The sequence below is a fragment of the Indicator indicator genome, chromosome 11, assembly GCF_027791375.1.
Source record: "Indicator indicator isolate 239-I01 chromosome 11, UM_Iind_1.1, whole genome shotgun sequence".
NCBI classification, from domain to species: domain Eukaryota; kingdom Metazoa; phylum Chordata; class Aves; order Piciformes; family Indicatoridae; genus Indicator; species Indicator indicator.
In genome coordinates this window covers 8,581,567-8,607,531 of record NC_072020.1, presented here as the reverse complement: position 1 = coordinate 8,607,531, position 25,965 = coordinate 8,581,567, and the positions used below count along the sequence as shown (strand labels likewise).

The 25,965-nt window shown below is 40.0% G+C and overlaps 1 protein-coding gene across 1 annotated transcript; it reads left to right on the top strand.

The window, feature by feature from the left end:
* Nucleotides 1-462: 462 nt before the first annotated feature.
* Nucleotides 463-25,420, top strand: ABHD5 (abhydrolase domain containing 5, lysophosphatidic acid acyltransferase). Its single transcript, XM_054384923.1, has 7 exons — nucleotides 463-495; nucleotides 15,525-15,610; nucleotides 15,871-16,243; nucleotides 19,097-19,251; nucleotides 22,266-22,377; nucleotides 23,019-23,205; nucleotides 25,247-25,420. The coding sequence occupies exons 1-7, from the start codon at nucleotides 467-469 to the stop codon at nucleotides 25,334-25,336; spliced, it is 1,032 nt and encodes a 343-aa protein (XP_054240898.1). The 5' UTR covers nucleotides 463-466; the 3' UTR covers nucleotides 25,337-25,420.
* Nucleotides 25,421-25,965: the final 545 nt, after the last annotated feature.

The window sequence follows — 25,965 nt, the reverse complement described above, 5'->3', positions numbered from 1 at the left end:
CAGCGGACCACCAACCCGCGGCCTGGCCCGCAGGTAGCAGCCCTTCTGCACAGGTCGAGGGCACGGGGCCCACAGAGACGATTCTGGCAGACTTGCCAGAACACGGCCACCGGCGGCTGAAAGGCGGCCGGAACCCCAGCGCTGCTCAGCAACCGAGACCCGCGCGCACGCCGCCGCCGCGACACGCGCACCCCACCCAGCGTCTGCCCCTGCAGCCGCTCGGGGGCGCACGCGCACACCCGCTCCCCCCGCAGGCAGAGACTGCACCATGGCCCTCCCCGGCCGCGCGCGGCTGCCCTGCTTTATGATGCGGGGATGACGCAGGTGCCGGCAGGGCGGGCGAGCAGGCAGGCGGGAGGAGCCCGTGATGGCTGGTGCTGCTGCCGTCGCACTGTCCCCCACTGCGCTGCCGGGCGCCGCCGCCGCCGTTCCTCCGCTGCCAGCGCCTGGCCGCCGCGTCGCTGTCATGGCCGAGGAGGAGACCTCCAGCGAAGGGTGAGTAGAGCGGACCCGCGCTGACCCTCGTTTTCTCCGTAGTTGTGTTCGAGAGGGGGGAGGAAGCCTGCGCGGGCGCCGCGGCCGGCCATATGCCGCCGCTGCAGGCTGTGCCTGCCCGCCTCCTCCCGCCGTTGGCGCGGCTCGCCGCGGCTCGTACAGGCAGGTTTGCAGCTGGAAGACCGGCGCTGGCTGGCTCCGTGCCGCTGGGCTACAGATCGGGATAGTTTCCCTCGTCCCCGAGCGTCCGCCGGGGTCCCGCCCTGCAGCGTCTCCGGTTCCGGCCGACTCGCCTGCCCCTGAGCGCTCCTGGGTCGCCTCGCGTGTCCTCTCCTCGTACGGACACACTGGCTGCCATCTTTTCCCGGCGCACGGACCTCCTTCCCGCTACGGCTTCTCCGTGTGGGTATAGGTGCGTCCTCGCCGGAGCTGGCTCACGGGAGGTTTGTCACCATCTCCGTGCAAACTCCGTGCCTCTGCTCTGCTGCTTCACCTTCGGCCTACGAGCTTCGAAGTTCCTGCCCCAGCAGCTATAATGGCGCACCTGCCTGCCTGCGTACATACACTTTTTGCTGTCTTCATTGTTTGGGCCTAAGTGTGCACCTACGCTGTCATCTGCCCGTCCTTTGCACCCTGAGTCCAACACGCACGCATCTGTATATGCTGCTGCGTCGTGCGTTTGTGTGCCTTTGCAACTTCACCTGCACATTCAAATATCTTCTCCTTCCATCCATTCCTAGATGTAGTGCAGACAGTAAAGTTTGCTAGCCTTTCTGCCACCGTGTCCGTGTAATGCTTGATACAAGTAGGAGGTGAGAGAAAGTCTTTTAGCTCCTTTGGCATAAATTATCCTGCTGGTATTCTTAACATACATCCCTAGTACTTGTTTTGTAGCTGCTTGCTTACACCTCGGTAGCTTCATTATAGCTATTAGTCACTCTTCTGCCTGACATGACATAGTTCCACACTGTATCTTTTTGTCTATGTGCATTCACGTGGTTCCATAATAACAAAGTGTTCAACCAGTGGTCTGCCCTTCTTGCATTTGCATGTTCTTTATTCTTGTGTGGCTTCTCATACCTTGTCTGTCAGTGTATGTTTTAGTTCTTGTTTTAACCTTAAGCTTGCAGTTCTGACCTGGTCTTACACCCTTTCATTGCCCCTGATATATTCTCTGTCCTCCATTATCCCACTACAGAATAATACAGTAATTCTATCTCTAAGTCTGTTCACCAAACATACATAGTAAGTGTTCTGGTTACTTACCTCCCATTTTGTTCCATCATATTTTATGGTTCTAGTCCAAAAAAAATAATCTATCAGAAGATACCCACCTGTGTGCTACTCATACATCTGCTTTTCCTCCACTCTCGGGTGTGTAAATATACTTTCTGTCCACTGGTTACATGAATTTTCCCCATTTCTCCATCTTTTAAATATCAGATGTTGCATCCTATTGCTGATTGTCTGGCCCTCAAAAACTAACTTCTTGCCTTTTCTTCTCCATCTCCCTTCTCTCACAATCAAATCTCGTATTATTGTGGAAATTACTCTGGAAATTCTTTAGTTACTTGCATGAAAGTCATGCTGTGCATTCATGACTTAATTTCAAGGATGTTGGTATTCGCTTGTTACTGTGTTGCCATGTCTGTTCTGTTATGTTTCAAAACTTCATTCTCAGTCATGTTCTCTTTTTAGCTCTTTTTAAAACTTTGGGCTTTGGTATTTTGTGTTTTGTAGTTTGCTGCTCTGCCATCTCAACCTGACCAGAACTGGACTATTCATCTTTTCCAAACTCCCTATTATGCCTTTATCACTGTATATACAGAGCATTCTCTTTTCAGGTTTAAACTTCTAAGGCTTCCCTTTCAAAGCACTTTGCAGTTTTGCCGACCCTGTAACTGTGCATTCCTCCTTTCCTCAAGCTCAAAATAGCTTTTCAAAATTATCTCCCCCCATCCCTCTTCTTCACCACTGTCCTTTTGAAACTAGAGTCTCCTTGGTACTGTGTTCTTTCTGACCCATTCACATTCATGAAGTACATGTCATTTGTAAAGCCTCTTGTTGATGGTTTATGTGTTTTCTAAGTAAGACTCTTAAAATAGCTTTCCCTCAGCATGTTTTGTTTGTATGTTCTTTTTGCGTATTAGCCTGAACTGTCTTAGCTGTCTGGTTTGATCACACAGAGTCCTGAGTGCTGCTAAGACTGTGCCAAGCACCCTCAACTTCAGTAGCCTATGAGGATTGCAGGATCAGAATACAGGGCTAGGAATCTCTGGCTAAATTTTCAGAAGTATTACATCAAGTTCCTTGTCATGGTTTACTCAGATAGCTCTTAAAGGGAGTTGATTTTCAGGATGCTGTCAGTGTCTACCTTCTGAACAATCAGGCCATTTGATGCGAAATCTTTGAAAGTAAGATTCACTAAAGACTAAGAAGAAAGTATCTTCTTTCTTTTCCAGGAATTCAGAAAGTGCACTAGAATTCATGAAAGATTAGCTCTCCAGGTTGTTAGTGTTTCTAACAGCAGTCAAAATCAGCATTTCTTCATCCTTTGAAGTCAGACAAAGCTCATATCCACAGGAGATTCATAAACAAGTGAAGCATGTTAAATATTTTTTATTTAATACTGTCAGTGAGAGGAAGAGTTACAATATATCATCAAATTGTTAGTGACAGGTGTATATGAAATTTATCTGCTTTGAAGAAAATAGTGTGATTCAAGTGGTGCAACAGGCTCAGTTTGTTGCAGTCTGATAACTACCTAAAGGCTGGTGAAAACAGAGTATCAGTGTCTCAGTGGCTTTCTAGATCTGAGCTGAAAGATACTCAGGACACTGTCCTAACTTGGAATGAGACAGACATTTAACTAAAATGCTCTAGTATTCATTGTGGAAGTGATTGCTTGGTTACCGTGTCACTTAACATGCTAACAATTTCCAAACCTTTTCCAAACTACCCTTGGACCTTCTCTATATATTAGATTCACTTCTTGACTCTGCATTCAGCAGGATTGAAGCCATGAGACTTGGAATGTAACTAGGAATACCAGGTACTAAACCTGGACAACAAAAAAACTGAAACAAAACCAACACCAAACAAACAAAACCAAAAGAAAATGCTGGGGGTTTCCCCCGCTGAGATAAGTGAATAACTTTCTTTAAAACAAAAAATTTAAGGGATCTGCACTTAGGAAGCTACTTCACATTGCTTCTAAGTGGCCTATAGTGTTGCTTGCTGTGACAGGTTAAAATGTACACTAGCCATCACAATTATTTTTATATTATCTTCAAGCTTGTCTGTATTGCAGAATTATTTTATACAATATTGAAGTGAGCTGTTTGGTTGGCAAAAGAGGAATAATTTTTAGGCTTAATAGAGTCTATATCTGCCTCTTAGTCAAATGGTTCATGGGGAAATCATAGTAATATGTTAAAGTATGAAGAGGCACTCAACTCAAAATATTTGCTTGATTTCTTTGCTCATTACACCATGTAGTTTATGAAGCAAACTGAGTGGGTAAGCTGCCAAAAATAGGGTCTTGCTTTGTGAAAAGAAACTTCCAGAGGGCCTTTCCTATAGCATAGGCAACTGACAGTAGCTCATGTACCTACAACTGGCATTTTTAAAGTGTGAGTGAGGCATAAGAGCAGTATGGAAAGTGCATGTGGGGAAAAAAGTTAAAAGATAATTCCTTCCTCTTTTCTGATTTTTGTTGGTGTTTTTTTTTTTTACTTTCAGGCTTGTTTCAGTGATAGCTTCAGTGCTTAATGCCTTTTGTGCACGTCTGAAAGTGTATGTATGAGCAGGTTTTCAGGCACTTACAGGATTTGTTTCTAATGGCTTTCGTGTCCTTATATGAATTTGGGAAGAGAAGGTCTGTGTTCATCAGGAAGATCTCTCTTCTCCCTCAACTCAGACTCACTGGAGAGAATGACAGATGGCAAAATACAATAGGGGATATCTTCTCATTCCAGTGCCAGGAAAAAAAGATGGTCATGGTCATGGCCCTGTCACTGGATGAAGAAGAATCTCGTCTAAATGTAGCTCTGAGAGGCTCGGTTAAACCTGAGAGGATGTAGAGCAGTAATGTTCAGCTTTTCCTGACTGGCAACTATAGGCAAACATTATGTAAAAGAGTTAAAAATAATTAATTCCGACAAGTATGTTGAAGTTAATGATCCGTTCAGCTCTTCTTACTCTGTCTGATCTCCAATTTGAATTCCCTTGTTTATTAGATATTCCTTGACTCATGTTTAGGACAGGAATTTAGAGAAGAGTTTTCTGGTTTGTTTTGTGTACCTGTCTCTTTTTTTTTTTTTTTTTTTTTTTTTTTAATTTGCTTTACCCGTTTTACATTACTTCTCCATCATTATGCCTGACATACTATCATGAAGGGGCTTTTAGGTTTCAGTTAGGCCTTACCACTTTTTTCCTCAGCCTAGCAGGAAATTAGATGATAGGGATGATGGCAGGGAGTTGCCAAAGGACCACAGGATTGGTCAAGATTTGTTCATGAGGTAACAGAGAGGCCCCTGGACATTGCTTCATGCCTTAAAAACAAAATAAGTAAAATTGGGGCATCCCATACATTTTAATTTATAATTCAGTAAATATGTTTGTGATTTTTTGTTTGTTTGTTTGTTTGTTTTTGAGAATTCTTTAGTTCTTTATAGCCCTTTATGATTTCTACGGGAAGACTGCCTTAGGAAATATCTCAAGGTTTGAATGCCACAGGCTGGATATGTCTAAGCTCAAAAGTTTGGGTTTTTTTCCTCCATTCTTTCTGAAACTTGTTCTTATGTTAGGTTGTAGGAAGAAAGGCCACCAAGATGCTCTGGTGAGCTGTCAAGATCATAGAATGATAGAAAGCACTGGGTTGGAAGGGACCTCTACAGGTCCTCAAGTCCAACACCCCTGCCACCCTCGCTTAGCAGGCATGTCCCCAGCTAGGTCAGGTTGCTCAGAGCCCTATCAAGCCTGACCCTGAACGTGTCCAGGGATGAGGCCTCCACCACCTCCCTGGGCAACTTGTTCCAGTGTTCCACTACCCTTATAGTAAAGAACTTCTTCCTAATGTCCAGTCTAAATCTACGCTTCTCTTGTTTTAAACCATTGCCCCTTGTCCTAGTTCCATGTGCTTTTGTAAATAGTCACTTCCCAGCTTTCTTGTGGGCTACCTTCAGGTACTGGTTCTTGCTCTCTGTTGGAGTGGCAGGGCATCCTCCATTGCTCCTTTCCAGTGGCCTGTGGAAACACTGGTTGCCACCTTTGGTGAAGCAGCATTCAAGTGCATGGCTCCCACTGCCACCACTGGGCATGCAGGTGATCCCATGCTGTGTGTGCTTCGTGCTTTGTCTAAGCACTAGATGAACATAATGTTTTGAAAACAGACAGTTTCAGTGTCTGGCCTGAAGGTTTCTGCTGTCTCCTGTAGGAAGTCCTCTTCAGTAATTACCTGGCCAAGACAACTATGATGGAAATACCCCATTAAAAAAAATCTGGTTAGATGAATCAGCCGTTTGGCTCAGGTCCTTGAAAAAATAAAAGCAGAGGAAGGAGGATAGCAATTATGTAGTAGTTTTAAATTTACATTTAGGATGTTTCTGGTGCAGTAACAGGCTAAAGAAGCAGTATTAGAAATTCTGCTATTAATTGTCTGGGTGGAGTGGAAACTTTCCACATATCAAGCAAAGACTTTACTACAAAAGCTGTCAAAGTAGGATAAGGGTACCAATGAGTGAGGGGGGGTCATAGACCTAGTGGAAGTTGAAGTAGAGCCATAAATCCACAGGGGCAACTAGTTGTGGGGTTGGCGTAGTGTTGGTGACTGTGGGTCATAGGGGAACACAAACTCCAGCCAGTGTTGCATGCATTTTGATATATACAAAGTTTTTAAAAGACTGCTGGGGGGGGACTGGTAGGCCCAGTTAGAGACCTACCCCTCCAAAAGGGACAGTGTCTATGCCAGGAGCATCTCTGACTTTTCTGAACTTTTGTGGGAGAATCTGAACAACTTTCCCAACGGCTAAATTATGAAAGTGTGTTCTTCCTTGCTAATTAGTGGTTTGTTAGGATTGCTTGTTGAGGAAATCTTTATTCTCATGTTTCATAACTTTTGAGTATTTACTTGCAACTCTGGCGTTCTTTCATGATAGGTTTTTTTGTACATGATTTATATTGACAGCCAGAGAGAAGAGGGCATGGGAGGAAAGGTGAGTGTCTGCACTTGCATGGACTCTGTAAGATCCATATGAGAAGCTGAATAGGAGAGAGGTCAGTGAAGCTGTGTAAGGGAATGAGGTCAGTCTGGAATAAGGTTAAGAGGGTAAAAGAGGAAGACACCAAGGAAATATGGTAAGGAATGGCAGAGGAGGGAAGATGCTCTGAATGAATTGTAACAAAAAACTCAGGATTGTAGGAGACAGCAGGAAGGAGGGGAAGACAGAAGTGTAAAGATGCCTTCTGTGACAAAAAAGGCAGGAGTGCTTCTTGCTGTTGAGAATGTCCGCTCGAAGTGAGAGAGTATTGCAAAGAGGAAAAAAAGAAAATTAGGTAGGTTGGTGCTAGCAAACTATTGTAGACTTTACTTTTCAAGATTGTTTACTCAATGTCACACTGACGCTGAAGGCTTATTTGTGTTGTACTTTTGCATAAGGTGACAGTTGATGCAATGGCTTTTTAGACCCATTTAAGTTCTCACCCATTTGTAAGACTACTTACACTTCCTTGACATCTAAAACATTTCTTGTGTAGGCATGTCCACACAACAGTCTGTTATGAAAATGGTTGTGCACTTCTAAGTTTTTTTTTTTAGGGGTGGAAATGATGCTAGGTAACCCAAAACATTGAATACCAGTTCTTGAAGTTTGACATAACTGTTAAGTCTTGTTATAGATGGCTGTGATAAAGGGACACAAGGTGGAAGCAGTAATGATCTGTAGTGAAACAACCTGTTTTCTGTGTGTATTCACACTTGACTACAAGTGGGGTTTGTATACAGCATGTTTGGAGCCAAGGGAACTAATCATGTACTTTGGATAGGTAGGAGAAAGCTGACAAGGTTTAAGCAAGGTTGAGCTTATGCAATATCTGAAGGGCAGCAGGAGTACACCAGTAGGTGGATGAACAAAATGAAGTAGTGGGAAGTTAACATCAGAAGAGCACCGAGAAGGTATTTTAATTTTCTTTATTTCAATTATTTATTTTCTTCACAAATTCTTAATGCACTGTGTTGTTTGTAAAAACACTTAACAGCTGTCATCAATGCCAAGTTCTATCAGATGTGAGTTTGCTGTGGAGGAGGCAGGGGGACATAGGTCCTCAGTGGTACCTAACTTGTGTGTTAGACATGATCTCCATCACAAGGTTGAGTAGTTTTAGTGGGACTGTGCAGTTCTCCCGTTTCTTCTGCATCTTTATCTCTGTATTCCTCCATACTTTATTTATAGGGTTTTTTCCTATAGGTTATGTTTGATTTTAGCTTTTTAATCAAAATATAAAATTATGGCTCATAAGAAGAGATGTGAGATGTAAGGAATTAACAGCTTGCTTAGCTGGTTACTCTTAGCAGTTTGTGGACCATAAAGTTTCTAAGGGAAAATGCCTGCATCTTAGATTGTGCTCTAAATTGCAGAGGAACAGTTATCGTGGGCTTGGCCAATTGCATCTGCTGATGAATATTCATTACTGTGCTCAGGTCATGCTGCCTTTAAAATGAAAGTGCTGGCTGGAGCAAAGAGTCATGGGGCTTGAAGTTCAGATTGTAACAGGAGAGGTTTCCTCTTTCTGGTTGCTGTTTCTGGTTTTGGGGTGTTGGTCTTTTCAGTTAGGCTGGTGGTGGATTTTGGGGTGGGAGGGTCGTGTTTTAGAGGGCTTCTGCTTTTGGCTTTCTGTGAAATAGCTGTGGTAATTGTACATTTGTATTATTTTCATTAAACTCCTTATCTCAACCAGGGGGCTTTTTGTGTTACTTTCCCTCCTGACCTTTGCGGGTTTGGGGAAGGCTTGCTTGTGGGAGCAAGGCATACCTATGACTGAGATCCAGTATGCAGGGGAACAAAATTCTAGGTCCTCTTCACTGCTCAAGTTTCTCAGGTGAATTTTTAACTTAAATATCAAGAGAAGACTGGACGAGGCACTTAGGTCTGGTTGATTAGTTAGGGTTGGGTGATTGGTTGGACTTAATGATCTTGGAGGTCTCTTCCAACCTGGTTGATTCTGTGATTCTGTAAAGTGACCAGAAAACCCTCTCTGGTTGTAGATTCACATTCATTATTTACATTCTCAAGTTAATTATGATAGTGTTAGTCCTGTGTAGCACTGTTTTTGTAAAGGCAGTAATAAAATTTGCTTCTGAATTGTTACATTAATTCCAATCTTGAATGCTCTGAATACAGAGTTCAAGATGTACATGAGGAATGCATTGTTTTTACCTCTGACCTAGCATAGCAGTATTCTGCAATGACCTGTCACAGGGTTTTTGTTGGGATAGGAATGATGTGCATTACACTTCCTAGAAGTATTACAGAGGGGTTTTCAAAACATTCTATTCTAATGTTGCTCAAGTATCCCAAGAGTTTCACAACATTTAATTGCATGGAACTTCTTGGCTCCAAGCTCATCTAAACAGAACTTTATAGGCAGAGGTATAATGTTATCTGGGGGGGAAAAGAAGTGGTTTCCTTTTCAACTCACAGCAATTTCACTTTTTTTTTTTTTTTTTTGGTGTCACCTCCTGCAAGTGGTAAATGCAACAGACATTAGGCTTCAGGTCTGTTGTGCCCATACTATGTTCCTCATCCTTGCTTCTGAGTCTCACCTCTTCAGTATGTTCCTCAAGGTCTTTCCCTGAGGATTACAACATTTTTGGTCTTTTCATGCAATGATTATGAAGTGGAACATAAAATATTTTTGTTCTGAGGTTTGTTTGCAACTGTGACAGAGTCTTATTTTTTTGTCCTAAGAACATCTAATCCAAATTGTTGTTGTGGTTACTACATCTGACTTCTACCAGAAGCTCTGCTTCTGGATATACAGCTTTTGCAATAGCAGTTATTGTACACAGATTTTGTATGCTTGAGTGATTCTGACTGCATTCATTATTCTCAGAAAACTGGAGTGCTAACGAACATGCAGTGCTCTGGGGACAGGAATGAAGGATTGTGATTACTCCTAAAATTGGTTGTGCTCTTAAAGTTCTCATGAAACCATATCCTGAACCTTGTTCCTGAGACATCCTTGCCTAGTTAAATCCAGGCTGACTAAGGTCATAATTATATGTTACACTTGGTCACTGGCAGCTCTAATTTAAAAGCTTGCTGTCCTCTACTTTGCCTCCCCCATCTGTTTTTGCACGTTATTAGCTGCTAGGTCTGCTGGTTAACTGTTTGGCTTCTTTGTATCTGGGTCTCCATTATTACCTGGTTTAAAACAGCTTCTTTTAAGGCTGAATCATTCCATAAAGCTGATAGAGAAAGCAGAGAGCAGCCTGAAAATTCAGGCCATGCAACACCCAGTTTACTGCGTACTAACCCCAAGAGAGAAATGAAAACACAGAAACAGGGTGCTTCTCAGGTGAGGACTAACACATGGTCTTCTCCCAAGTGTTTTATCTATCCCAATTTAAAAATTGCCTTTCCTTGACTTAACAGAGACTAGAGTTGAATACTAACTGCAGTCAACTCTTTTTGTCAGAGATTTAAGTCTAATATACATTTGTTTGTGGCATCCTGTTCTCAGTTTCATGTGGTTTTTGTTGTTACAACACAATAAACATTTTTATAATTTCCTAAACTTTCAAATCTAATGAGGAAACTTGAGTCCTCTTCCATGCTAATCAGTAATGCATTCTGTCATTTTCAATTAAATGTGCTTTGCTTTATAGTTCTGCTTTATTTTATACTTAATGAAATCTCACTGTTACATTCTTGGAACAATTTCTTGGAACAAATGTATTGTTCTATGGAACAAATATTCTTGGAACAAAAGGAGAAGTATTTATTTTAGTCTTTAATGCAGGGAAGTAAATAAATTCCATTCTTAAAACTTTTCCACCCCAGCTTTCTCTCTCATAGCAAGATTTCTGCTTTAAACTACTACCAATCTTGAATGTGTAATTTTGGGGGGATTTAAAATTATTACAGTTTTTTGAAGTGCTGAAGAGACTGCTGGCTTGTCTGAAACCATATAGGAGAACTTGAACCTGTTCATAATACTAAATCAGCAATGACTAAGTGATATCCTAATTTCAGTGGTATTACATTATGCATTTAAAATTTCTTAGCACTGTTAGTCGTTTGCTGTTGTGTTACCGAATTTGATTCAGAGATACGCAATCCCAATATATAATAGTTTTTAAACATCTTTGAGTTGAAAATAGTTGAGTTGTCTCTCCTCAAGTTCACTTTTCAATTTGAGTTCTAGAAACGTGTTTTGTTGTTATTTAATGTGCTATTTGAAATATTGCATTATTGCATTTTTCTCCAGAGTTTTTTGGAGAGGGGGAGGGTGTTTGGGGTTGGGGTTTTTTTGTGATTTTTTGTTTGTTTGTTTATTTTGTGCCTTTTTTGGGGGTTGTTTTGGTTTTTTGTTTGTGGGGTTTTGGATTTTGTTTTTCCTGTTGAGTTGGGTTTTGTTTGGTTTGGGTTTTTTTGTTTAGTTTGGTTTGGGTTTTTTGTTGTTTTGTTGTTGTTGTGGGTTTTTATTTCTTCCCTCAGTGATTTGTTAAACAACCTACATTCAAGATAAGTTCTGTTGGTAAACAGGGGATGGGCAGCTCTCTTGCTGCTGCTTTCAGTTACATTCCTGTCATTCTTTGCCTGTGAGTATCGTGCAATTGTTGTATAGCCTGAGCTCTGGTTTCCCTGTTGATAGCATTTTTAAGTCCAGGTAATCTTCATGACAGGAAAGCCTACTCTCCACACTGCCACAGCTGCATGTTTCAGCATGTGTTCCTGGTCTATATTGGGAACTTTGTTTACCTTACTAACTTCAAAATTCTCAGTGGATTCTCAGTAGTGTAGAAAGAACTCTGCATGCCCTGTCTCACTGGGTCAGCAATTTTCAATAGATCATCAGAAGGCAAATGGTGTTGCTTCGTTTACTCTGATTTAGTAGATCTCTCTTGTTTACAGTTTTTTGTTTTGCTTTTTAGCCAGGCAGGCTTTGCATGGATTAGTAGAACTGTCTCCATAGTGGTGGTGTACATGGGAGAATAACCTCTGAGTGTATCTTGTAAGCGTGCATTCATATAAATCTAATGTAAGTAAAATATGAGCTTGAAAAGTGAGAGAATGAGCTACATGTATGTATATTTTATCACTTAGGTGGAATTCTAAGCAGCTTTTGCTGAATGTTTGTTGAACATCTTTGGAGCTTCCTTTTTAAAGCCACATTACAAGCCAGAAAACAGACTGTTCAGCTGTTTGAGTATATACTTCAGTGTTAGAATAGATGCTTTCAATTCTTTAGTATTATCTAAGCTTTCATGAGCTTTTTTGTGGAGCATGTAAAATTTGTAACTGGCTACAGATCCATCAGTTGTCACGCATGTCATCAGTTCTCACAAGCTAGATAGGATTAATCTAACTGACAGAATGGTAGTATCCAAGTTGCCTGTTTGCCACATTCTTCATCCAGTTTGACCTAATTAGTTGAGGTGGATGGGTGGGTCAGGTTCACTGTGCCTCTGCCTCTACTTGATTCTTAGTCATTTTGAAAGTTACCCTTGGGCAATTTAAGCTGTGCAGTGACAGCAAGTTCTTGATTCAAATTAACATTCAAGCAGCTAGGGAAAAGTGGTATTATCCTTAGTTACATTTCACACAATACTCCATTGTTCTTTACTCCAGTGTCCAACTTCTTTACATCAATGTCTAAAGATAGTAATAATTATTTTTTTAAAATAATTTATTTAAATTGCCCTTTTTCCTTTTTTTAATCCTTTCTTGGTCCCAGGGAAACAGGATGCTTGTTCCAGTCAGCCAGTGTGTCAGGTCCTCCCCAGTGGCTTGGTCCCTGCATATAGTGATTGCAGCTCCATGTTGTCAGATGTCTGTGCTTGTGTCCCTTTTTTTTGTTACTAATTACTGTATTTGGCCATCAGCATGGGCTGCTGATTGTCTCACTAATCTAGCCTCACACTAATCCCTTTGACTTTCTCTGTATCTAATGCCATTCAGTTTGTGTCTTTGAGGCTTTCCCTTACCTTCTGGTCTTCTGCCCCAGAAGTGATACAAGAAGTATATAGGTCTTTTGGCAGAGAGTGTGATTTTTTTTGAACATCTGGCAGGTCAGCAGCCCTCCACATGCTGCCTCTGATCTTTCTGGCCTCTAGTACTCTAGGCTTTATCAGGTGGCTGTGAAAAGCAAATAGGAGACACAGGGTAGCATCCTATGGTGTGCTCTGCCCTACTGATGACTGTTTTATTTTAGCATGAATGTGCATGCTGGTTTATGTTACTTCATGGCCATAAACAAACTCAGGAATTAAATTCCTCTTGTTAATTTGTGCCCTGGTGATTTGACATGTAATGCCCATATGTTCAGTTTAAAATGGATAGAAATTTGGGCTTTTGGTTGCCAGATTTATTTCATGCTTTTTGATGTAACAAACAGCTAAACTTGATGGATTTCTTAATTCCACAAAATACAAGATTCCTCTGAGTTTTCTTTCAGCAAAACAAAGATGGAAAGAGAGTGTCTGGGAAATGGTGAGTGATGAGAGCAGAGCAAGGTCTGCCTGGTCTGCCAGTGAGTAATGCACTTAGAATGTGACACTACTGCTGAAATCTTTAGTTTTCTTTCATGTCTTCATTGCTGGTGACCATACTTGTCTTAAAAGGCCCATTGCTTCTTTTTTGACGTTGCTTAGCTCTTTTAATTCTGTATCACAGAAATAAAGATGTAAGCAAATGGCATTCTTGTGTTTGTTTAGAGGATATTGTGTCCAGTTCTGGGTTCCCCTGTTAAAGAGAGACAGGGAACTACTGGAGAGAGTATGATGGAGGGACATGAGCATGATTAGGGGACTGGAGCATCTCTTACGAGGAGAGGCTGAGAGATCTGAGGCTGTTTAGCCTGGAAAAGAGAAGATTGAGAGTGAATCTTACGAATGTTTACAAATACCTAAAAGGTGGAGGTCAAGAGGATGGGGCTGGGCTACCTTCAGTGGCAGCCAGTGACAGGACAAGAAGCAGTGGGTACAAATTAGATCACAGGAGGTTTCATTTGAACTTAAGGACAAACTTCTTCACTTTGAGGATGCTGAAGCCCTGGAGCAGGCTGCCCAGAGAGATTGTGGAGTTTCAGTGTGTTTTTTTCCAAGAAGAAACATTTAATATAGTTTTGGCTTGAGGGAAGTAGTCACTGGATTTGTGCTTCTGACTGAAAGGTTATGAATGAAGATGCAGAAAGATTGTTTCGGAACGGTGGTGATACAGCTATTGTTTCATAGTTTACCAGAGTAGTTCATAACATTGGACATCATAATTAGTGATATTGTTAAACACAAATTTTACAGTTATTTACTGGTGAAATTGCTTTTGGCTGGTACGAGCTTTAATCTCTTAAAAAAATTAATTTTAAATAAATATGTTGATTCATGTGGAAGCAAAACACTTCAGTGCCCATTCCTGTAAGCTACTGAGTTCCTCAGTTTATCAGACTGCCTGAAGAGATTTTGTGGAAGGATATATGCAACTCTCCTTTTCCAGTCCCTCAATACACCACTTCTCACAGTCTGGTAGTTTTGGAAGGTTATTTGCAGAACAGTGTTTTGCAGAAAAGTAAATAATACTGGGTAACAGTGGGCATGGGTGGTGGGATAATTAATCCTTTCTAATCATGTGTGGTGTTATTTGTTTGGGTTTGTTGGTTGTTTCTTCTTTTTTTTTTTTCCCCCTCCTTTGTGTTTCTATGGATTTGCACAGTGCTGCTTGCAAATGCACTGTGCATCCTCAGAAAACCTTCCGTGCTGTGGCGTAAACTTAGGAGCTATGACTCTGGAGTAGCTCAGCCCCTTGAAAAGGTCAGAAGAAGGTACTTTGAGTAAAGAATGTTGGGAGGCAGATCTGTAATTCGTTGTCAGTGCTTTTTGTACACTCTGAAAAGCTGAACATTAGTAACCTTACGGTCTTTTAGCATTAAGTGTTGTATAATAAATATTTGCAGTATTCAATCCTGAAAATACTAACAGAAAAGCAGTTCAGTGTAAGAAAAAACTGTTGATTACCTTCACAATAAGGAATGGTCTGAGGTCCTACAGTAGCAGCCCTTGCACTGATAGTCTGAGCCACATCAAAAACAAATTGGAGGGAAAAAGTAGATTCCATCTTGAAAATAAGGAAGAGCTGTACCCGGTTGCTGTGTCCTTTGAAGCACTGCTGTGAGGCAGTGCTGCTAGCTGAGTCATTCCTCACGCTCTCATGTTCAAGATAGTACTACCAAGATAGTAACTGACAGCTGGAAAAGCAGCTTCTGTTCATGGAAAACACTGTTTTGTTTTCCTCAGGGACTTTATTTCCAAGTTGTTAATGAAGGCTTTTGCTTAACTCGAATGAACCTGTTTATTTTCCACCTTTTTTATCTAGTGTATGAATCAGTTGAGGTTAGGCTGAACAAGTTACTGCTTTCTTGGAAATAGTAGGTTCATGCAAGGTGATGTGTGTGCAGGCAGATTTCCAAGGGAACTTGAGAGGAGTCTGAAAACCCAAAGGATAGTATTATATATCCTGCCAGGCTTGACAGGTTGGCCTAAGGGCTGATGGTCCCTAGGTTCTCAGAAGAAGCCTGCTCTGACAAATGTGTATCAGTAAACTGTGGTAAGCAACACACAGTGGAGAAATAGCATGCTGTTCAAAGAATGCTTCTGATCATGACACCGAGTCAAGAGAAAATGACTTGCCTTCCACTGTGCACTCCTGTCCTGCATGGTGTGTAATTTATGTGGGTTCTTGTATTAAGAGTCTTCCAAGTATCAAATGGTGCCATCTTGCTCAATATATTTGTATTCTGCATTGTTGTTGTAGGTTAGGATGGCTATTCAGCTGGCTTCCTGCCTGGTGTCCCACGTCACTGCTGCACCTTAAGGAAGCTGAGGATAAAATACTAAAATGTAAGTCATTGGATTTTAGTAAGTTGTATAGATAACTAGATTTTTCTATCAATTTACATTAGCTATAATCAAATCAATGAAATAAATAGATTTAAAGTTAGATTTTTGTCATTCCCTTATCTAAATTTGCTTGTAGGCTCTCTCCTTTGAAAGGAGCTCCTATGTAAAAGAGTGATTACTGTAGACTATATTTTATCAGGCATATCTAGCAACATCTTTGTTGTTGCCCTTTTTTTTTTTTTTCCTTACTCTTTCTTCAGGTATCACAAGGACATACAATAAACGATATGTGTACTTACCTAATGGAAATAAAATATGGACACTGACATTGTCTCCAGACCTTTCACATAAAACTCCTCTTGTTCTGCTGCATGGGTTTGGAGGAGGTGTTGGACTGTGGGCTCTCAATCTTGAAGATCTCAGTGAGAACAGGACCGTTCATGCTTTTGACCTCTTGGGATTTGGACGTAGCAGTAGACCACAATTTGACACTGATGCTCGGGAAGCCGAAAATCAGTTTGTGGAATCCATAGAAGCATGGAGAAAGGAGATGGGGTTAGAGAAAATGATTTTACTTGGACACAACCTAGGTGGATTCCTGGCTGCTGCTTACTCATTAAAATACCCATCAAGGTATGTGAAAACAAAGGATTGAAGGAATTGATTTTCTGTATTTGAACACTGATTTTAACATATTTTATTTCATCAGTCTCTCTATAGATTCTGTTAAGTAAATATCAATTTTCTTTAAATCAGCACAGTCACTGAATTTTAAGACCAAAGTGTTAATGGTATGGCTTGTTTCCCAGGTGAATAGAAATGAGTTGATGTGATAAACATGCTGTTCTGTGTACTTTTGTGTTCCTCCCTGGTTTTGTTCAGTACCTCCTTGCCATGTTCCAAGGTTGAAACAGCAAAGATTATATTTGTAAGTGTATGTTTTGTGACATCTCTGATTAAACATAGTTTCTGCCAAAGTTCCTGAGTTATTGAGACTTCTGAACATAATTCCCCTAGGTCATTTATGCCTATATGGTAGCAGTCAGCATGTGCCAGCATGATGATGTAAAAATGATTTTAGTGACTGTTTGATGTAAACTGTCTGTATTCCACTTCATTTTTTTTTTTTTTTTTTGCAAAACAACCCAGCTGCAGCAGTCCAATAATGGGATTGCATCAGCAGTTTTTGTGCTACATTGTGGCCATCAACTAATCCATTTTTCCCCCTTAAACCAATAATTTCTCTCCTTTTTAACTTATGTGCTTATATAGCTCTTACTGAGCTTAAGATCCCACCAGCTGAGGTCATTCTGTATCAAAAAAACAAGGGACATGCTTTTGTTTTGATATACATAGTGGACTGCTGTGAAAAACTGAATGTAAATTTTACTTTCCATGTCATATGGCAGATTCTATACTACACAAAACATGCCAGATTTATACCATATACCTTTTTTTTTTTTTTTGTGTCTTATTTGGAGATTTTCGAGTAAATTCATGCACCATTTTTTCCTAAAACACTTCGCTTTTTGTCGTTCCAAGTGGATGACAGCTGGCTCATGTGGCTGGCTGGCACATGACAGTAGGTGTACATCTAAACCCATAGTTGCAGTTGAGAAATGCAATCCTCTGCTTGTAGGGATACAAACCTGGTAGCCAAAATTTGCTTTATGCTCAGAAGGATAACTGGTTTGTTTCCTGTAGGGATTATTTACAAGTCCCTTACCCCTTTTTCTGAAATATCTTTTTGGATGGGGATATTGTTTCTGCCTCCTGCTGACTTACATCAGAAGTGACACTTTTTTTTTTTTTCTTCCCCATACCTCATTGTGCTTAAGTTTGGGTTAATTAATTTGGAGGTATTTCAGTTTGTACTTCCAGGTGAATGTTTCTCTGAAACTGAAGTAGCATCCCCAAAATTAGCCAACTTACTGGTAGGGTCTTAGGACAGCACTGAATCAAGTGATAAATATAGCACAGCTTTCAACCAGATTATCTAACAATGCATTAGAAGCTTAAGGGATTCTGGATACATATTGTTAGGAAAATAGATCTGTTTCTCCAAGTATACATGAACAGTTAATTTACTATGTTATACCAGAGTTGTTCATGGGACAGCCAAGGTTCCTAATCAAAAAGATTCCCAGTTAGAATATTCCTGTGTGGTGGTGGGTCATGATTTTAAAATACTGCAACTTCTGGACCACTAGTTCTGGAATGACTCTCATGGTCAGCTTCCCGTTATCTTGGATTATGGTTTAGGCTTGATTACCAAAAAGGTGAATGTCCAGTAGGAAAGAAAGTATTGAGAAAGGAAACACGGAAAAAAGCTTACTCTGTTTTTATTCATGTTTGCTGTGTTCTCTTTAGTAGCATGGTGCCTTGTTGCTTGTGCTCATTTAGCCTCTAATCTCTCCTGCTTAGTTGGTGTAGTTAAATTCTACTCCTTCCCCTCTCACTGTTTGCTGCTGTGTACGAATGTGCTCATGGCTGAGCTGACAGCCAAGACACATCTTTATGAACTTAATCCTTTTCAACCCCTCATTTCAAGCACAGATTTTTTTGTTTCCCAACTGATTATAGTCCAGAAATAATCTTTGGAATCACTTCTGCCATAGTTTTAGGCACTAAGAGCTCTGCTTTATTAAATACCTAATCTTGTGGCTTTGAAAGAGAGTGAAGTCAAGAAGAAGAAAGTAAAGATGGTGAAGCTTGCATGGAAAATCCCCTTAAACATACAAAACTTTTTTTTTTTTTTTTTTCAGAAACTGACAGTATCTAGGACAATTAGAGTAGGTGGACAATTCCAGTCTACCAAAATGAAACAGATTTTTTGCTTGAGGGGGACTCACAGCAGGAAGCAGTTGGTAGTTGCATGTGCTAGAGACTCTTTTTATGCTCTCTATACTGAGATTTCCTTGAGTAATATTTTTATGAATTGTCTCTCTGATGTTTCTTTGATGACCTAAACCAAATAAACTTAGAATATATCTGATAATTTTGCTCTGCCTCTCTCAGTTCAAATTTTACTTTCATAACATGATTTTTCAGATGAATTGCATCTCTTACAATGGAGATCTTAAATGGCTTGGAAGAAGATTTCTAGCAAGTTTAATTAAGTGAAACAGATGTAATTGTCTTCTTTGTATCTCAAATTAAAGTGCTCCTGCAAATAAAGTTGACTGAGCATATAGGTTAGGCTGGTTTTAAAAACAGAAACAGGATTGGCCTTTTTCTCATACGTGTGTGACACTGGGTATCTGTTGAATGCTTTGTGACGTGCTTCCAAGTTCATACATGTGACTAACTGCAATTCATGCTCTCTCTATGTAGCAGTTGAAACTGTTGATGAATCAGAAACTAGATAATATGCCACTTGGATAGAAGTGACTAAAACAGGTTACATAGTCTACAGATAGCACATTTCCATGGTACTCAGCTGAAGAAGTAATGCACTCTAAACCTCTGAACCTTTTCTGTCAACAGGGTCAAACATCTTATCTTAGTGGAGCCATGGGGTTTTCCAGAGAGGCCTGACAATGCTGAACATGAAAGGCCAATTCCAATCTGGATCAAAGCACTAGGAGCTATATTGAGTCCATTTAATCCATTAGCTGGGCTGAGGATAGCAGGACCCTTTGGTGAGTTTTAGCTGCTCTTAAATGCTATTTGTTCTTGTTAACCATGGGGCAGATACCCCATTCAGAAAAAATTTGTTGTTTGTATCACCCACTGAGAAAAGAGTTGGAGGAGAAAATGGGAGGGATTGAGGAAAGATGAACTCTTTGGGACAAGAGGGCAAGCCCTTTCTATTAGAAATACTAGTATGACAGTTTATAGCAAGCTACATTATATTATTATAAGCTACAGTAGTGAGTCAGATGATACAGAAGCCTGACAAAGAGGCATGAAGGTGAAAAGATTTTTTTTTTTTCTTTCTTGTTGCCTCTTGTCACAAGTCCATTTAGTTTCCCTTCCAACTGCAGTTTGATGGTCAAACAGGGTTTCCAATTTTGCTAAGATGCTGAAAGGCTGTGTCTCAAACTCATTTACTTTTGGCATATATTTGGAGACATGAAATTGAAACTGGATTCTTTCCATTATCTGTTTTCTTACTACTCTAATAAATTTTGTGGGTCTCATTGAGGTCCTGCATTACAGTGGCAGTCTGTCATTTCTATTTCTACATTTCTTCAATGGTACTGATGAGATATTAAATAAACTTCATATACCCTTAGTGCTAGGAGAAGGGAGGGGAGAAGGGTGTGCTCAAATCTTTTAATTCTTCCTAGGTACTCCTTCTAGTGGGGAAGGAAGTTACTTGTCTGCTCCTGTCTGTACTACAGGAGTATCTGGTGCAGAGGCTCAGAAAAAGATATCCTTCAGGCCATTCACAAGTTACTCATCTCTTCATCACCTTTAGTAATCAGTCTGAAGACAAACTACTGACATTTCTAGATTTTTGGTTACATTCAAATCACATCTGTTTCTAAATCTCTTTTGCAAAGCATGTATATTTTTAATGTCCTGATCTATTTAATTGTTTGCAGGAGCGTGACAAAATTAGCATTTCAGACAAGCAACAGGTTTTGTACAAACATTTTTGTTATTGTTGTTTGCTTTATTTAGATAAAATGCTAATTCAGTTAGCAACAGCCTGAAGCATATTGAGTGATAAGCACTGATTTAATGCCTTTTTATCCAGTAACAAATACTTGTGTAAATCAGTCCTTGTGAAAGAACTCAAAGTTCAAACTGTCTCCCTTAGCAAGAGAGCACAGTCAAAACCATGCTTCAGAAATAGACCCTTGCCTTGGCAAGATATCCCAGGCCTAGCCTCACTTGTAGGTCACTGTGGAACGTGAGGGAGACGTGGAACACAGAGATATCTTTTTCTTTGAGTGCTTTCCACTTAGTTGACTTGCATGTTATCCTTCACTTAACTGGAACAGTCACCCTGGAGGCTTGTAGTATAGGGGTTTTAGTGCTTAGCTTGGATTTGTGAATTTCATTCCTAGAGCTGAATGCCTAACAACTCCTCAGGTCAACAGTAATGTCACTGTGACCAAACCTTTTTGTGGAACTCAGTCTTCAATGCTAGTATTTCTTTTAGTATTTCCATAGACACTACAGAAAACATCAGCCAGTTGAAAGCATCTTCAGTAAACATTACAGGAATGAACCAGTAGGATTTGTTCCAGAGTGTCTTGACTCCTTATTTCATTCTCCTTTCTAAATTCTCATGGAAGGAGAACAGTTTGCACTCACAGGCACCACCTTTTATCAAAACAGAAAGTGAATTCTGAAACTTGTTAACTTTCAGTCCCCTATAGTTATTGGAAATGAGGGTGCTGTGGCCTCTGTACTGATAGCAGGAAAAGAGACAGAATTGGTCTCTTTCTTCCAGGTATTCTTGTATCATGCTGGCTGAATTATTTTTGTTAACCAAAACAAACAAGCAAACAAAACCCCACCAAAAAAGACAGAAGTCCAGCAATTGAATCACCATAGAGAAAATACAAGCAGCAGAGCAAATTGTAGAACATTTGCAACATGTTCATTGTTTCAGGACTGAAATGGTTGATTCATAAGGGCATTCTTTTCTCTTGCACTGTATTAGCTTTCTGAATTGATCTAAAGCATGTGTAAGGGTGTGTTGCAATAGTCTAATCTTAGTTTACAAAAGCATAGATCACTGTGACAAGGTGTGTATAACTAGCGCCACCAGGCCTTTGGCCAGTGACAGGAGGAAAAGAAGTGACACCATCATAATTGCACAGATTAACAACAGTCTTTGTAGTCAGTAAACCCAAATGATATACAGTGAGCCTTTCTCTTCAAGGATGACTAATATCTGTAGATTAAGATTAGCCTTTTTGAGGCTCTTGTCCCAAAGATCTGTCTTGTCAACAGAAGAGTCTTCTTTCTTAAAGAAGTGATTCAGAATAGGATCTTAACTTTAGAAAGCCTGAACTGGCCTGTGAGGGGATCTGCTTCTCTACTTTGGTTGTTAGCACATGGGGACAAAAGCTTTCCTAGGTTAAGTCTCTTGATGTGTACTAATTCTTGGGTCATAGACTCAAGTCGAGATTTCTACACCTGTTTTTCAGCATAGGCTTCTGTTCATCTAGGCAGTAGATAGGCGAACTAGCTTCAGAAGAACACTTACATAACAGGAGAACAGAGTCTCTTTTAATGAAGAAATAAAGCCCTGCTTTTTCAGCACTGCCTCTGGTTCTCAAAGGTGGAATGCTTTGGCCCACCCAGAGCTGTCAGAGCAAGGAGAAAGACAGTTTTGGTATTGTGTGAGACTGAAGTGGCAGCAAAAGGACAATTCTGCTTGGTCCCTTTGCTGGTTCCCGTTGTGTGTTTCTTCTGCAGGTTCAGTAGCCCTTCTCCAACATTCCCTGTATGTATTTGGCAGAGATTGAATTGCCCTTTTCTCATGCAAGTAAAATCCTTCATTCCAGTTTGGTGTGATGCCATCATGTTTTCTAAATACATGCAAGTGATGAAACTCCACGTTGGTTTAGAAGTCATCAAGTTTAGCCATGAGGTTCAAGGGTACATGTTTAAAGGGTTGTAATGGGAAATGTTAGACAGTCTGATGAAGTTGTATAAATTCCTCCTCTAATGAAGCTTTCTGTTTTAACAGGATTAAGCCTTGTTCAGCGTTTAAGACCAGATTTCAAGCGAAAATACTCATCAATGTTTGATGATAACACCGTGGCTGAATATATCTATCACTGCAATGTGCAGTCACCCAGGTTGGTATGAGCTTCCCAGTCTGTGTTTTGAAGTCTCTGACGGTCTCTCTTCTGTTTACTGAGTGCCTGCTACTCCCTCCAATGGCCATGGCAACATTGTGCATGCTTTTGTTTGTTTGGGTTTAGTTTTGTTTTGGTGGTGGGGTTTTGGTGGTGTTTGTTTGTGTGTGTGTGTGAAAGGTAACATTTATTGTATTAATGTAAGAGGGGAAAAAAACCCCTACCAAAACACAGGCATTGCACTACTTCTGAATTCCAGAAACAAATAAATGTAAAAGTTATCCTAATTCTGTGTTTCTACCTATATGTTATATATACTACCTATACATATATACTACCTATATGTTAATAATGAGAGAGTTTGGATATTAATTTTGAATAGAAACATTGTTACAGTAGCTTAATTTGTAAATCATGTCTTTAAAAACTTTAAGGCATTTCATACTTTTGATGTTATCACTCAAGAGTGTGAAAACACAGAATCCTTCTATTGAAAAACCTTGAAAACTTACTAGAGACATCTCAGCAGCCTTGTGTACTGTTGCATTCTGTTACCAAAAGGCACAGATACTCCCATTTAGAGAAAACGCAGGTCCTATGGAAATTTAACTGGTTTTGCACTTTTTTTGAATGACTTGAAGTGGTGAAACAGCTTTCAAGAACATGACTATCCCGTACGGATGGGCGAAAAGACCGATGCTGCAGCGGATTGCACGCATGGCTGAAGACGTTCCTATCACTGTGGTCTATGGAGCACGGTCATGTATAGATGGTAATTCTGGCAGCACTATCCAGTCTCTGAGACCAAATTCCTATGTGAAGACAATCGTAAGTTGACTTTTAAAGCAGTCGTTTGGGGGTTTCATTTGTGGATTTGTTTAAGTTATATTTATATTTGGGTATTTTCATACCAACTGTGGAAATGCTAGCCCTTCTGGTTTGAAGCCTGGGGAAGTAACTTTTGATTTCTGTATAGACAGTGAGAGAAAACAAGTGTTATGTCAGAGAAAACCTAGACAAAAGAGCATTGAGTTCCCAGAGTAAGACAGAAACACTGTAGCACTAGAAGCTGAATTAGATCTTTGAGTAAGGTCATCTTTCTGCTCTACGAAGTATTTTGCTCTACAATCTGTTAATACAAGTAGGTTTTGTGGTCCCTGGTAAGTATCTGGAGTTTTGTCTGTGTTTTAAACCACAGCAGTCCTAATACCTGCATATAAGTATGATGTAGTGAGCAGACTCTCCTAAACTGTTATAACCTGGCTATATAAGGCTTTTATTTCTCCCATAAGAGAATTGGTTTGTACCTGGTGCTTAGGTTCTTGTTAGTATCTCCTTCTAAGTCAGTAAAAAATACATAGTTAGTCTTCCTAACTAATACATCTCTCAGCATTATGGCATTATCATTTAAAATGTGTGTACTTGGACCTTGATGTGAATGTGCACACTGTGTGATGTTGATTATATTCTATGAGAAGTCACATAAAGTTTTATGATCCTTATATAGCTGGAACTCAGAGAAGAGACCTTGAACTATGCACATGTGTTAAAGAGCACAAACACATTTATGAAATGTTGATGTTGGGACCGAAAGTATTACTTCACTGCTTAACCAGAGAGGAAGTTGTAACAAAAGTCAGTGTTAAAAAAGTGTACAATATATTGCTGGGACAAGCACATACCATTCAGGCAGGTTTTAACACTTTTGTCAGTGGCTTTTAGAAGGGACTGTGGAAACTGTTATTGTATTCAAAATTAAATTTTGTCAAGTCAAATACAGATTGCAAAAGGTAAACTGGAGTGGGAGAAATTAGAGGGACGCTGAAAAAAACATAGGAGGGAAAGGGTTCCCATGAGGCTGATACATGGACTGGCAGTGCCATCCTTGGTGAAATGCACAGAGGTTCTGGGGGGGTTATTATGTGTGTTTGTCTCTAATTCATTTTTTTACTTTGAATTTGTGGTAGATTTTAACACAGTAACATATCTATACAATATTGGCTTCAATTAGTTTAAGGAGTTTTAATGGAGAGATGAGAAGAGTAGATTTAAATACAGATTAATCTTGGACTGATTATAAGATGGAAATAAAACAGGTCACTATGGTGTGACTTGCTTTGTACTAGTTTTGTCAGTGAATGATAAATTACAGAGTAACCACCCAACATGTGGTTACTTAAGCCCTTAGTTTTGTTAGAGAATTGCTATGAAACAATTAAGGTCACAAATGTGGGGTTTTCTCCCTGTATATGGTATCGTTTGGATTTTACTTGTCCCTGCTTAACATAGTTATTGTTAATTATGAGGGCTGAAGTCTGATTCCGCAAGTCTAGAAAATCCACATCGATTTAAGCTTCTGCCTTCTTTAGTCTAGTCCATATCATTCTTACAATAAGAAAATACAAGTTATTTGATACTCTCTGTTCTGCAAACACTTGCAGAACTAAATAGCAACCTGGCAGAATTATCTGAGTGGAGAATGAAGGTGATGGAAATTAATCAGAATATGCTATGTAAAGCATATTCTCACTCTGTTTTGTAGTGACCTGTTTTAATGGTGTTTCTTTTTCAACAAGGTGTGCAATTGAATAAACAGTTGGTGTTCACCCTCTTTTCCTGTTCCTTCAGCAGGTGAAACAAGCTTGGTTTTCCTTATAATGGTAGTCCCTTTTAGACTGTCTGATACCACCTCCTGGCAGCAGTCTTGCTAACTGCATTAACGCAGGTTGGGTGTGAGAGTCGAGTTCAGGTTTTAAAACGTAGCAATGTATCAAGTAGGTGGTGTGTGTAAGTTGAGCTCTTTGCATATCCCTTTGCTTGTTTGTGAAGCTCTTGTGAGTTTGACCTATTTATTCACCTTTTCCTCTAGGCTATCCTTGGTGCAGGTCATTATGTGTATGCTGATCAACCAGAAGACTTCAATGAGAAAGTGAAAGATACCTGTGATTCTGTGGACTGACTGTCTTCTCTTCTTAGGAAGTCAAAGGCTAGATAGCATTCGTAGCAATACTATTTGGGAAATCACTAAAGAATGTGGAGCTAATGGAACAGGCTCTGTTTGCACACTGTTTCTTCTAAGAAGCTATTTGCACACTTAAATCACTTAGTGCCTTATAGGGTGGGGGGTGGGGTATAGGGAGATTTGAAACAAATTTTGTACAGTTTTGTTTGAGGTTGGTCTTTAGATTATTGGTTTGTCTTATATGAAATTACATATAACTTTTTAAACTGGAATTTTCTTCAAAGTGTAATTTGATTTTGCACATGTTGAACTTCTAAAGATGTTGAATTCTCCACTAACAGAGAGAACTCTGTTCATACAATGTGTAAAATGCAGTTTGGTCTCCGTATAAGCATCCATATTTTTTTAGTTGATGTTTCATAGCAAGCATATGAAATTGCTTATACATTTTATTTTTGGAATCCAGAACTCCATATACAATATTTTAAGAGGATGTCTTTTTTTTTTTTTTTTAATTGGAGTGATAACAGCTTATGAAGCTGGTTTTAGGAGAGAGACAGGGCCAAAATAGTGAGCAGTGTCCATCAATAAAATATCTGTTATTTTGTAAGGAATTGGGGCTCAGT